The 14,741-nt window shown below is 42.2% G+C and overlaps 1 protein-coding gene across 1 annotated transcript in view; it reads right to left on the bottom strand.

Annotated features, from left to right (window-relative positions):
• Positions 1-308: 308 nt before the first annotated feature.
• Positions 309-14,741, bottom strand: part of LOC126357504 (uncharacterized) — a 42,833-nt gene continuing 28,400 nt past the window's right edge. Inside the window, exons 6-9 of the mRNA XM_050007467.1 lie at positions 13,929-14,028; positions 6,226-6,339; positions 3,743-3,898; positions 309-368 (exon numbers count right to left, since the gene is read on the bottom strand). Of these exons, the coding sequence (XP_049863424.1) occupies positions 309-368; positions 3,743-3,898; positions 6,226-6,339; positions 13,929-14,028 (430 nt within the window). The remainder of the gene's footprint in view (positions 369-3,742; positions 3,899-6,225; positions 6,340-13,928; positions 14,029-14,741) is intronic.

Genomic DNA, 14,741 nt, shown 5'->3' with positions numbered 1-14,741 from the left:
ATTCAGCTGTGCACAAAAAATATAGGTCATCGTATAAGGCTAAGTCGTATACTCAAACTAACAAATACTGAAAATCTCTTTTCAAAGGAACTTGTGCAACAACTATAGAACAACAGTATTGTGAACAGCTGCACTTATCGATATGAATATATTTTAAATTTTTTATTAGCGTATATAGTACATAGAATGTAAAGTTTTCTACAGATTTTTAATTAAATCCGTATTATTCAACTTTTTGTACGCTAATAACCAATGGAAATGTGTTTTAAAAGCTGCGCTACTTGTCAAACGCATTGATTGCTGGGGTTTCACTCAGTGCTGCGCACCTGAAGAAGCATGTTCAGCAGGGCGTACGTTCCGTTGAGCTCCTGTCGTCAGGAAAAAGTAAGTTAGAACAGTATAATGGGCTAATGAATGAAATTCGCGAAATACAGTTTTGCGATGACATATAAAATATTGAAAGCAACGCATTAAAGATTTGAAACATATATTTCCTAAGTAATATTGTGTCCTGCTTATTAGGTATTAACGCCTGTTTTCAATCTTTTTGTAGCTGCACGCATGTTATTTTTATCGTATTAACATTAGACTTATAAGCTAGTGTGGTTTGTATGAATTATCAAATAACATTTCCTGCAGCGTTAGGCTGTCATGTCCACTTTTGTAGTTCGCTACATATTACCTATTTAGTTAAACATATGTCAAGACAGACGACTGTATTGTGGAATGTTTTCTGTAATAGATCAACGTGTGTAGGTAAAATAACATTCAAACATAAACCCACTTGCTTCCTATTTTTGAGAACGTAGTTGTCAAATAACGGCCGGCCGATGTGGCCGAGCGGTTCTAGGCGCTACAGTCTGGAACCGTGCGACCGCTACGGTCGCAGCTCGAATCCTGCGTCGGGCATGGAGGTGTGTGATGTCCGTAAGTTTGTTAGGTTTAAGTAGTTCTAAATTCTAGGAGACTGATCACCCACAGCAGTTAAGTCACATACTGCTCAGATCCATTAGAACCATTTTTGTCAAATAACGAGAAATGCTGTATCAGTTGTACAAACAATGTGAGGAATAGTACGTATTCTGATCACTCAGAAATCATGACCACCTACCCAACTGCTGGTGTGGCCACCTATGACACGGTTAACACCGGCGACGCGTCATGGCTTGCTCACTCCAGATGTGCTCGAGCGGGCTCAGAAGTGGCGGGTTGCAGGGCCAGCACATCAACTGGAACTCCCCACTGTGATGCTCGAACCACCCAATCACACACACACATCACTAAGATAGGTAACGCACCTTTCCATTCTAAACTTGGACAGAAGGTACTATGTGCGTGTCATCCTCGCCATGTTATGCTGCTATCGTCTGGAAGGATTTATGTTGCTTGTACATCGATAGTACCACACCATCACACTGCTGGCATTATGAGATGGTGCATTATCTTGTTTCAAAATGCCACTGCCGTCTGGGAGCATTACCTCCATGAACAGGTGCACACGATGTGAAACTGGGATACGCGAATTCTTGACCGTTAAGGTGCCTTGCACAAGCTCCGCGTGACCCATGTATGGCCATGTGATGGTTCTCCAGAGCATAATGGAGCCGCCGTCAGGTCGTCTCTTTCCTACAGTACAAGTGTGAAGGAGCTGTTCATATGGAAGGCGATAGATTCGCGTCCTCTCTTCGACATGATAGAGAAGGTATCGGAATTCGTTAGACCGTGCATCGCTCTGCCACTGCGCTGATGTCCAGTGCCGATGGCCACGTGCCCACTTATGTCGTGGTAGCTGATGTTGTGTAGCTAATATTTGTAGAAGCACGAGCCGTTAGCTGTAGAAGGCCATCATTACGAGTGTTCAGTGCGCTATGTGTTCAGATACACTAGTACTCTGCCCAGCAATGAAGTCTAATCTTAGTTCCGCCACAGTTCGCCACCTGTCCTGGTTTCCCACTCTTCACTACCTACGATAAAAAAATGGTTCAAATGGCTCTGAGCACCATGGGACTCAACTGCTGTGGTCATCAGTCCACCAGAACTTAGAACTACTTAAACCTAACTAACCTAACGACATCACACACATCCATGCCCGAGGCAGGATTCGAACCCGCGACCGTAGCAGTCGCACGGTTCCGGACTGCGCGTCTATAACCGCGAGACCACCGCGGCCGGCACCTACGATATCCGACATCTCTAAGGAGGGGTGACTGCCCAACCCCACGACATCTGGACGTGATTTCACCCTGGTTTAGCGATTTTTTGAAGACATTCACCACAGGACTTCTCGAACATCCGAAAAATAGTGCAGTTTCCGTAATGCTCGTGCCGAGCCTGTAGGCCACTTTAGTCTGCCCTCGGTCAAACTAAGATAGATGACGCACATTCTCCATTCTAAATGTGGACAGCACGCTCACTAATATTACAAGCACTGTTTTTTTGTCTGGCTAGCAGTCATCCTCGCCAGGTTATGTCGCTATCGCCTGGACAGGTTCATATCGATAGTACGTCGGTGCTCATACTGTTCTGACTGATGGGTATATATCTTATGCTTATCATTATTTTTCCACAAGTTAACATAGAACACTAGCGTGACACTTCTCCCATGAGTCCAGTGCGGCGGCGTCTTGATGCTAGCGAGCAATCGTACAAACGGACAGCCGACAGTCCTTCTTATGATACATATATTGCAGCGCCACAGAAACTGAAATAAGTGTGCGTATTCAAATACAGAGATATGTAAACGGGCAGAATACTGCCGTCCGGGTACGGAGACGACCTCATGAAGCCATGGACCCTGCGTGGGCCAGTGGTTCTAGGCGCTCCAGTCCGAAAACGAGCTGCTGCTGCGGTCGCAGGTTTTAATCCTGCCTCGTGCATGGATGTGTGTGCTGTAGGTTTAAGTAGTTCTAAGTCTAGCGGACTGATGACCTCAGATGTTAAGTACCATAGCGCCCAGAGGCATGTGAACCATTTGGACCCTGCATGTCAGCGGGGGACAGTTCAAGCTGGTAGAGGCTCTGTAATGGTGCGGAGCATGTGCAGTTGGAGTGATGTGGGACCCTGCTACGCTCAGATACGACTCTGACAAGTGAAATTTACGTAAGCATCCTCTCTGATCACCTCCATCCATTCATGTCCATTGCGCATTCCGACAAACTTGGGCAATACCAGCAGGACAATGCGACGACCCAGACGACCAGGATTGCTACAGAGTGGCTCCAGAAACACTCATCTGGGCTTAAACACTTCCGCTGGCCAGCAAGCTCCTCAGACATGAACATTATTGACAATATCTGGTATGCTTTTCAACGCGCTGTTCAAGAAAGATCTCCACCCCCTTGTTCTTAAGGATATATGCACAGCCCTGAAGGATTCATGGTGTCATTTCGTTCCAGCACCACTTTAGACATTAGTAGAGTCCGTAGCACGTCGTGTTGTGGGAATTTTGCGTGGTCGCGGGGGCCCTATACGATATTAGGCAGGAGTATCAGGTCCTTTGGCTCTTTAGTGTAGTTACCCTACCGAATTACAAGGAAAGTCCACCTTATATATTATTTCTGGATGGCTTAGCACATATGTGATAGGTATATGCCTTTTCAGGAGAAAGAAAGCAATGTGGTACTTGTGCTATTCCATCCAAGAGCAGATAAGTAGCACCGCAACTATCAGATGGGAAGAAAACTTACTGGAATAGACTGAGACTACAATATGTACGTTCAAGAGTTATCTGCCGCTTGCCAACCTGGAGCAACATCTGCTTCAACAGCTGGCACGTTTTGCCCACCGTGATCTCGATTGGCCTTCCCACCATCGTCATCAAGATGAGCAGGTTGCGTTTGAAGTGAGCATCGCAGTTGATGCAGCCACAACTGAAGGCCGAATCAGGCAGCTTGTCGCCCTGAAACATTGTAGGTCTTATTAACGGCGAAAATCATGGTAAAACATTTTACAGTCGGTTCCATCGGTGAACCAGCACATGTGCCTCAAAGGTACAATTCGCATTATGACATTTATTAAGTTTCCCAATAATTTTTGTGTGGATATACATTCTACGAGCCGAATTTAAAGGAACACCTGCGTAAGATCACTTGCATTATTTATATTACACTTGTTATGAACTTTTATTGCGGTTGAGTATTGACCGAAAATGTGATTGCACCACAGTCACAGGTTAAACCCACTCCTACTCTTTGTAACAAGGACGTCGTTCAGTATTGTTTTTCAGTATTATTTACTTGTCATAACAACACCAACTGCTACGTGCCAATTCACACTGTACATGAAGAAACATCTTGTAACTTGGAGGTGACACATGTCTGACCCCACATGGTTTTAAACAAAATAATGTTATCATAGTGCACCAGGAAACATGGCTGTGGTCAGTTGATTACAGAAATCGCTAGGTACTGCATTCAAAACAATGTATGACTGACTGTATTGTAAATTTGGAAGACCATCATGGAAACACTAGGCAACACTAAAGGCAGCTCACAGGACACCGTGATGCACTGCAATAAAGAATTTATTTTAAGGAGCAGACAATTCTTCCAAATTTGCAGTCAGTATATTCTTAAATATAAGTGTTTCAAATACATTAGATTGAAATGAGTGAGGAGGAATTATAAACGAACTGGGGGTAACAATTAACCAATTATTGAGAAATTCGTTGTGAAGATAATGAGGTAACTGCTGGAGCATGAAGAGTAAGCCCAGTCAAGATGACGACATGCCAACATTTTAATAAATAAATTTTCGACTTACGCAGTGAAAGATACCTCTGCTGACTATTTTCTCGTAGTTAAATTTGCATTGTACGATCGTATGACCTTCACTGTTACAGCATTTACACTACTTACGATTAAACAGACGATGGGGTAAAGCTATGTGCACAGAAATGCGTGTTTGTGGATTTATGTATTTAGGAATGAATGCTCGAAGTTTTCCTTCCTTAGCAGAAGTTGCATCATTTTCTAAAAGGGATGGTTAGTTGATATGTGTCTGCTTATTTAATAGTAATTCAGTTTCTGATATGTCTAATTAAGTGAGCTCTGCCCCGTTCTCTCTATGTGTAGTATCTCCACATCTACTAGATACATCTGATTCTAATTTAAGAAGCGCGCAACAGTGGATGAACTTCGCTTCTTTATTCTCCAGTTTCCGTGACGTTCTCTGAGCTTAATACAGATCGCCCAGCCAGTGTATCCTCCATAGCAGTAACGACTTCTTAGCAGAGGATCTTATAGCTGCCACTTTTCATGATGCCAAGTTGTTTATACTACGGATGGGGAAACTTGTGGATAATATTTGGAGAGCACAGGAAAAGTTAGCGAAAGTTTTTTGTCCATAAAATGTTGATTTCAGCATTAGAAATTTTATCTGTAAAGGAAAAACTGCTCATTTATTTTCGTTTATCTGTGTTGTTCCCTCGATACGTTAACGATCTGTCTTGCTTTTCAGCGTTTATGCTCCGAAAGTTATCAATAGCATTGGATTTAAATTCATTATTTGTCGCTATTGTTTTTGTTGTATTATATACCTCTCGTAGTCTTCTTGGGACATGGTTACAGAAAGAATACTTGGATCATGTTGAGCAATTCTGCATGTTTATGAGCTTATTGCTATCGAGCAGCCTCTCATTTGATTTATTTTCGTTAAGATGAACTGGGATTTTGTATTTAAGTACTTATTTTTTGAACTAAATAAGCAGTGCATGATTAATCAATTTTGAATTTCCTTGGATTCAGTGAACCTTTTCACAATTCGTTGAAGGCAGTCACTAAATTTCAGAAACTGTCTCTGAGTAAAAGTAAAAATAAGTGCGCTTAGTGTAAGACTGTGTGATCCATCCCACAAACACAGAATATGTGTCTGTTTTATGCCATAATTACCACAAGTTTCCCCAATTTTTATGTATACTAGGAGAGGGAATTCTGTGTCAACTTTTTCCTCTTATTCTAGCCAGCCTATCTGTCGGCAAGATTACAGCCTGACGTATGAGTATTACCGAACGGCAGACCTATAAAACTCAGGGGCTACTTTCCCCTCTTTGTTCAAGAAACAGGCCTAAAACAATGTATCAGCTACAGTCTTCAAATTACCATGAAAGTCTGTGTCATTTTCTACACAAATGCAGAGATAGGGAGCGTAAAACAATGAAATCACATAAAAACAAAATATCCATTGACACTCATAAGTCTGAAGTGCGTCTTCTATATCGTCAAATACCTGGTCAGTTGTGATTTGACCGAAAACGCAGTACATCCCTGTCTGGAAGAGGATTGGAGGTACCGCCAACACTGCCATCGTAGCCTTCGTTAGATTTCCGTCTCTCTGAAGCAACTATTCATAAGAGAACATTTAACTATCGACTGCCTTTATAACCAATGTATAAATCATTATTTTTATATTACAGTAACAATGTAATATATTTATGTACTGTGTATATACTCAGTCTCACACACACATACACACACACACACACACACACACACACACACACACACACACTTGCACTAACTCAAAAATACGTACAACACTGCAGAACAATGATGGTAGTCAGAATGTGATATAAATTATTTGCATGTAGATGGTATGGCTATATATGAAGGGCTTATTTCAATAGTGGTACAAGTCCATTACCTGCAGTTTTCTGCCTATAATGCTCCTGAAATTAATGATCCAAACATACTGAAAGAAAGGTTCATTTCTAGCGAAAAGCTATATAGTTGAATATTTCTGGTATCTCAACTGCAGATTTTTCAGCGCTTATTTAACTTTAGGGCTCTGTATCTCAAAAGGAACAAAAATGGACTTGTACCACTTGTGAAATAAGCCCTTCGTATGTTCCCTCTCACAGTTCTAGCTGTCACTGGAAGTTGGCACTGCAGTCGCCAAAAAATTCAAAGTTGCAATGGCGAGAAATTTAAAAATGCAAGATACTACTGGTGATTAAATTAGAAAAGTGAAAGATGGTAACCATACATGCACTGTTTTTGGAAACTTTGTAGACCAAGGTGATGGAACATGCATGTCTGATTATTCTGCCTTCAGAATAAACCAAAACTAATCATTGTGATAAATGCCAAGCGTCAGTCCATGGGTATTTGTATGAATTCATCATATAAGAATATAAGATGTGGGTCTAGAAGTGTGGTATAATTAACCACATTCGCATGTCCTGTCTCGTACAATGGTTTGTAAATAAAAAGAAATTCACAAGTTGTGTGTGTGTGTGTGTGTGTGTGTGTGTGTGTGTGTGTGTGTGTGTGTGTGTGTGCGTTTTCTTTGTTTTCTTACCCTACGACTAATGTAATCATATCTATCACGTAAACATGAATGTTTATTTGTTCATCTTCTATGCGTTCCTAAATCATTCTTCTGTTTCCTATGACACTTTGGTAAGTTATTGTGCCCACACCCACAACTACGAATGTTTATTTGGGGATAAGAACCATCTAACTCCAATGGAGGTGGGGGTGAGTGTGAAAAGGCGTCACACAGAAGCATAAGATGCAGTTTCCTCTGACATGATGTGATAAACAACACGTTATGCCACGTGACTCGCCATATGTCGCAGTAGGAACCTGCAAAGCTGAACACATAGAAAAGCAGCTGAAGCGACTTAACTAGTTCACACAAGAAAACACCATAACACGACATCGGCATATTTGTTTATCGAATCGCCCAGCAAAACCGGGATTTCTGGTTGCATCACACAACTGTGTCATACTTTTGCGGTTGCATAATAATATATCAGTGGGAGTTTTGCATGCTGTCTACTACCTACAACGACCGCCAGAGCCAAATTGGGCCCAAACCTGTTAACGGCTTATAAGATCAGCTTGTTCTTTTTGTATGATCAAATAGTGACATATAATGTACACTAATGGCCATTAAAATTGCTACACCGCGAAGATGACGTGCTACAGACGCGAAATTTAACCGACAGGAATGAGATGTTGTGAGCATTCACAAAAGGTTGGCGGCGGTGGCGACACCTACAACGTGCTGACATGAGGAAAGCTTTCAACCGATTTCTCACACACAAACAGTAGTTGACCGGCGTTGCCTAGTGAAACGTTGTTGTGATGCCTCGTGTAAGGAGATGAAATGCGTATCATTACGTTTCCGACTTTGATATAGGTCGGATTGTAGCCTATCGCTATTGCGGTTTATCCTATCGCGATATTGCTGCTCGCGTTGGTCGAGTTCCAGATATTAGCAGAACATGGAATCAGTGGGTTCAGAAGGGAATACGGAACGCCGTGTAGACGTCTCTCCATTGAGAACAACATGCTGTGTTCTGTTTGCTAAAATCTCTTCAGTCCAGCCTCACAGGTGGTCCAATATTCCGTAAGCTCTTACTTTGTTTATTAGGTGACAGTGCGGAACTGTATGGAACGCTTTCTGGAAGTCAAGGAAAATGGCATCTACCTAGGAGCCTGTATCTCATATTTACATGGTCTCATGAAAAAATAAAGCGAGTTGGGTCTCACACGAGCGCTGTTTCCGAAATCCATGTTGATTCCTACAGAGTAGATTCCGGGTTTCCAGTAATTACATGATTCGCGAGCAAAAAACATGTTCTAAAATTCTACATCAGATCGATGTCAGAGATATAGGTATATAGTTTTGCGCATCTGCTCGACGACCCTTCGGGGAAGGCTGGGATTACCTGTGCTCTTTTCCAATCTTTTAGAACCCTCCGTTGCTCTAGAGACTTGCGGTACACGGCTGTTAGAAGAGGGGCAAGTTCTTTCGCGTTCTCTGTGTAGAATTGAATTGGTATCCCTTCAGGTCCAGTGGACTTTCCTCTGTTGAGTGATTTCAGTTACTTTTCTATGCCTTGGACACTTATTTCGATGTCAGCCATTTTTTCGTTTGTGCGAGGATTTAGAGAAGGAACTGCAGTGCGCTCTTCCTCTGTGAAACAGCTTTGAAAAAAGGTGTTTAGTATTTCAGCTTTATGCGTGTCATCCTCTGTTTCAATGCCATAATCATCCCAGAGTGTCTGGATATGCTGTTTCGAGGCACTTACTGATTTAACGTGAGACCAGAACTTCCTAGGATTTCCTGTCAAGTCGGTACATAGAATTTTACTTTTGAATTCACTGAAAGCCCTCCTTACGGTAACTTTGACATTGTTAACCTTCTGTTTGTCTGAGAGGTCTTGGCTGCGTTTAAACTTTCTGTGAAGCTCTCGTTGCTTTTGTAGTAGTTTAGTAACTTTGTTGTTGATCCACGGTGGGTTTTTCCAGTCCCTCACAATTTTACTCGGCACGTACCTGTCTAAAACGCATTTTACGATTGCCTTGAACTTTTTCCTTCAACACTCAACATTGTCAGTGTCGGAACAGAAATTTTCGTTTTGATCTGTTAAGTAGTCTTAAATCTGCCTTCTATTGCTCTTGCTAAACACATAAACTTTCCTCCCATTTCTATACTCCTATTTACTTGCATATTCAGGGATGCTGCAACGGCCTTATGATCACTGAATCCCTGTTCTGAACTTACAGAGTAGAAAAGTTCGCGTCTGTTTGTTATCAGTAGGTCCAAGATGTTATCTCTCACTGGCGTATCATCCGGCGTGATGGTATGGGGTGCCATTGGTTACACGTCTCGATCACCTCTTGTTCGCATTGACGGCACTTTAAACAGTGGACGTTACATTTCAGATGTGTTACGACCGTGGCTCTACCCTTCATTCGATCCCTGCGGAACCCTACATTTGAGCAGGATAATGCACAACCGCATATTGCAGGTCCTGTACGGGCCTTTCTGGATACAGAAGATGTTAGACTGTTGCCCTGGACAGCACATTCTCCAGTTCTTTCACCAACAGAAAACGTCTGGTTAATGGTGGTCGAACAACTGGATCGTCACGATACGCCAGCCACTACTCTTGATGATCAGTGGTATCGTGTTGAAGCTGCATGGGCAGCTGTACCTGTACACTCCATTCAAGCTTTGTTTGACTCAATGTCCAGGCGTATCAAGGCGGTTATTATGGCCAGAGGTAGTTTTCTGGGTACCGATTTCTCAGGATCTATGCACCCAAATTGCGTGAAAATGTAATCACAAGTCAGTTCTAGTATAATATATTTGTCCAATGAATACCTGTTTATCATCTGCATTTCTTCTTGGTGTAGCAATTTTAATGGCCAGTAGTGTAATATAACACACATGCACAGTTTCTGTTGGTCTATAAATACTTGTCAAGCAATCCACCAGTGTTTACTGCTGTTTGCTGGTGCACTCGTCGCTTCATGCTCGTCTCCTCTTCTCACATTTGTCACATACTGCTTTGTCGCAGCCTGAACAAACAGTAGCAATATGATTTACTTTGCATGATGTACGAATTGCACACTTCGTTCTCTCTGTTATGGTCTGTTGTCCGTATTTAGTGTCTGCAATATCCTGGTCCTTTCCTTTATTTCATTTTGATACGACCTGCGTTCTGACTATTCTGTCAAATACAATATGTACTTCTGCCTGGTAAACCCCTTAACAGTCACTTCCTTATACAACTCAAAGGAATTTGTGGCAGCCACGTCAAGTATGTTGTAAAGTATATGCATTGGTGAACGTATTGTACCAGCTTTTGTGGAGTACATCCTTTTCATTTCATCCACAACGTTGATCCCAAAGTTTGTTTCATTGTAAAATTGCGTTGTATCTTGGGTCTTCTTCTGACTTTCGGGGAGATATGTAAGAGTAGTGTAAACTCAACAACAAAACATGATTATTTGTTTAACACTGATAAACTGTTAGGGCTGTTCGATCGTAATTTCTATACACAGTAGTCGAGTGGAGCAACCGTTTACTCGTCTTTGTTATAGGAGGCACCTCCCTTCGATTACTGTTCAACGTACCTTCTGAAGTTTGAGGATGGTGCTCTCAGACGGTTTGTAAGGCTTCGAAAAGTAGAGTGACTAACATTAGCGACATTCAAATCTTTGCTTAAGTATGGGTCCACAAGACTAGGAACATTTAGACCTACTTCTCGGTCAGCTGGTCGAAGGGGATCAGCACCACTGTCTGGAAATACATTCAGTTTGTATTTCTTAGAAACATGAGCACGTAAAAATAATTTATACTAAACTTGTCTGGCTTGCTTGCAATGTATTGTATGAATGTGCATCTTGTTTCAGACAGCAAAAGTTGTTCGTCAGCTGTAAGATAAGCTTCTGCTTTCCAGCATGTCGTACTGTTTTTTTATCAAAGCATTCCAAATGACTGAGACGAGATCTAATTTGTCAGTTGTGAGGCGTTCAGATGTACTGGAATCGCTGTCAAACCTCATATACTTCGTTATTTCGATAACCTTGTTTCGTCCCATAGTTTGTTGGAAAACGGATGATCCCATGCTGTCGACCATCGGTTATTGAGAGAAAAATTCTTTGCACCATACACTCCTCTTGCAATGGCGACAAAAGCATCCAAGCTTCTACTGTCCTGGAATCACTGAAAACTAGCCCCCGAACACTAAGAAGTTTTCTGTTGTGGTTGGCAGGAGAGCCAACCATATTGGTAAAGGAGGCCGAAATGCACGCGTTTTAGCTCACGCAGGCTGGAGTGAGATCTGGAACATGTCAAGGGAATTAGAATTGAGAAAAACGGACGTAGCTGGTGGAATACTTAACTGTAATTCATTAATGACGATCGTCGCTCTTGACGGTACATGATTTACAATATCAATAGAAACTGATCATGTCGTCTTGCTAGGTCGTAGCAAATAATGTAGCTGAAGGCTATGCTAACTATCGTCTCGGCAAATGAGAGCGTAGAAGTCAGTGAACCATCGCTAGCAAAGTCGGCTGTACAACTGGGGCGAGTGCTAGGAAGTCTCTCTAGACCTGCCGTGTGGCGGCGCTCGGTCTGCAATCACTGATAGTGGCGACACGCGGGTCCGACGTATACTACCGGACCGCGGCCGATTTAAAGGCTACCACCTAGCAAGTGTGATGCCTGGCGGTGACACCACATTTTCCCCACCGAATCTTCCTTGTAGCGTATGGTGTTGGCCCTGCGCTGGCCCTCAATATGTTATGAATTTGCAGGCGTCCTAAAAACATATGAAAAAAGACTGTGTTTTTATACTGTGTAATGTATTGATATTATATGATATTATATATCTGTTGTTGCATTGTACGATATCTTAGTTCGTTAAACATTTGCACGGTAAGTTATATTTGCTACCATTTATTCTACAAGCTTTTTGTTGTGTTAGTCTTTACTGCTGAATACATGCTACCATAAGATTGAGCAGAGCGCATTTAGTGATTGGTTACTAGAATAGTGGAGTCGACTGCCCTTCAAAACCAGTTGGCTGAACGACCTTCGATGGATAGTCGATGGTCAGTAGGCCGCTGGCCACTGGCCACCTCTGTTATGTCATTCTAGGATGTCCAGCCACGTCTAGTACAAACACAGAACATCGCCTGTGGACGGACCTCCTGGCGCAAAAGGTTTTGCAGGCTGAAAAGTGGAGGGGAAAGTCTCGTTTCTAAGTGGAAGTCATCATTATACTCAAAATGTAAAGAGCTGTCGCTGAATCTAGAGATACCCATTTCGGAATAGTATTATGGACCAATAGTACTGAGTCTTTGAAAACGTGAGATCCACTGAATGCTTTGGCTCAGCAAAAAACAAATACACAACGCAAAAGCCACGATCATTCGCTGATGCAAACAAATGTTATGTCAGAAAGAGACACTAGAGGTTAACGATGAAGCGCACCTCATGTGTAGTTGTGTGAGATTGAGAGAGAGTTACACGACTTTTATCTGTGTAGGATGGAGGATGAAAGTTATTCGTTAAACAGCTAAGAGAAAAGGTGGTCGGGTTGTGTAAGGAACAGTTTTGTAAGTCGGTGCTTGGAAGATCACGAACTGAGCCAATCGAAATTCAGTAAGAGAGGCAAAACGCAGCAAGGCGAAGTTACCTTTTAATTAAGATTTGATCGGAAAGTACAGCATCTTGTGTAGCTGCCAGATTTCCTCGCTATACCGTGGACTTCAACAGACTGATGTTCCACCTGAACTGAAGGGTGCTGATTCGCTTGTAGCCTCTTGCGAGGGTCCTTGGTTCCGCCGATGAACGATTCTGCAGCCATTTCAGCCTCAACCTGCAGTGCTATGCTGAGATCGAGCCGCAAACGTGAGAAAATACGTCGCGACATTAAAGTTATTTTGTAGTAACCCAGCTGTTTCAGACTTCAATCTGAACACCTTTATTTTAATACCAATTAACACTTTCCTCTCAACACTTGCAACAGGTGTGACATATTCCCTTCTCTAGTAATACCTGTAACATCATGACTCAGTGACATTATGGGACAGTTATTAATTAACTTGAGAGTTTATCTTGAGAGTTTATCGTTGTCTTTTTCCCCTGACCGTCTATGTCAGACATTCTAAGATCCTACCATATTAATTTTGCTACAGGTTGCCATTTGTTCTATCTATGATTTTGTTGCAACAATATTATTACCTCAGTTCGCCATTTGTCTCTCAATCTTCTTATTGGAATAAATCAAAATAATTGTAATTCGTGTCCATTATAGTAATTATAAACTTCCCCTGTCATGTTGTTTTTGAAGATACCCTTGATTTTTTGCAATGCCTCTGAGGTTCCAAATTCACTCACCTAAAGTGTCACCTTTCACATATTATCACGTCCCCGAGCAATAGACACAATGCTCCAATATTACGTGCCCAAGGTCGTTAACCTTCTAAGACGATTACCACATAGTTGCAAAGGGAACGAACTTTGCACGACTTAGACGATTTACTTTCTTAGCATTACCTGCGCGAACGACACTTATGAACCTTGTGTTGCATGGTGCTTTAAGAGAAACTCTTATAAGCTGTCATCATGTTCACTACCAAGCATGCAAGCGATTGTTATCAGTAAAGTAAATTACTTACACCAGTCGTGACAAACATATTGGAACATAAATTCGCCATATTCATTAACAGAAGAATAGAGGTAGATGTGTTAATTGTTGTCTGCAACAGAAAGACGAACCTGTAACAAAATTACAAATTGTGTAAGACTGTGCGTGTAACTACTTAGTGCAAGGTATTTGCATCAAACAGCAATTTTTCGCAATACGATACGATACTACAGAGCATGCGTATTTCGGAATCAAGATCCAATATTACTTCAGACAGGTACATATGCCCCAAGGAACAGGCACTGCTGCGGCTAAAGTCGTTATGAAACACGTGAAATGCATTCACAGTCGTGAATATGGACAACCGTCAGCTGTACAATGGACTGATGACACTAAAAATCTGTGCCGAACCGGGACTCGACCCCGGAATTGCCGCTTATCTCGAGGAGAAAAATATGGCTCTGAGTACTATGGGACTTAACATCTATGGTCATCAGTCCCCTATAACTTAGAACTACTTAAACATAACTAACCTAAGGACGTCACAGACATCCATGCCCAAGGTAGGATTCGAACCTGCGACCGTAGTGGTCACGCGGTTCCAGACTGAAGCGCCTCGAACCGCACGGCCACAACGGCCGGTTATCTCGAAGAGACCCTTACTATTTGGCTATCCGAGAATGACTCACAACCACACCCAAAATCCCATACGTCGTCAACCATGTGACTACCGCCTGTACTGGTTCACGCACTATGTATACTTCCATACAGGAGAGGCATTTTACGTGAAAGTCATTTCTCGGTGTCGCCGGATAAGTACAATATTGCAGTGCATGTGTTATTC

The sequence above is a fragment of the Schistocerca gregaria genome, chromosome 1 (assembly GCF_023897955.1).
Source record: "Schistocerca gregaria isolate iqSchGreg1 chromosome 1, iqSchGreg1.2, whole genome shotgun sequence".
Taxonomy (NCBI): domain Eukaryota; kingdom Metazoa; phylum Arthropoda; class Insecta; order Orthoptera; family Acrididae; genus Schistocerca; species Schistocerca gregaria.
The sequence above is the reverse complement of the archived record's forward strand: the minus strand, read 5'-3'. Positions and strand labels throughout refer to the sequence as shown.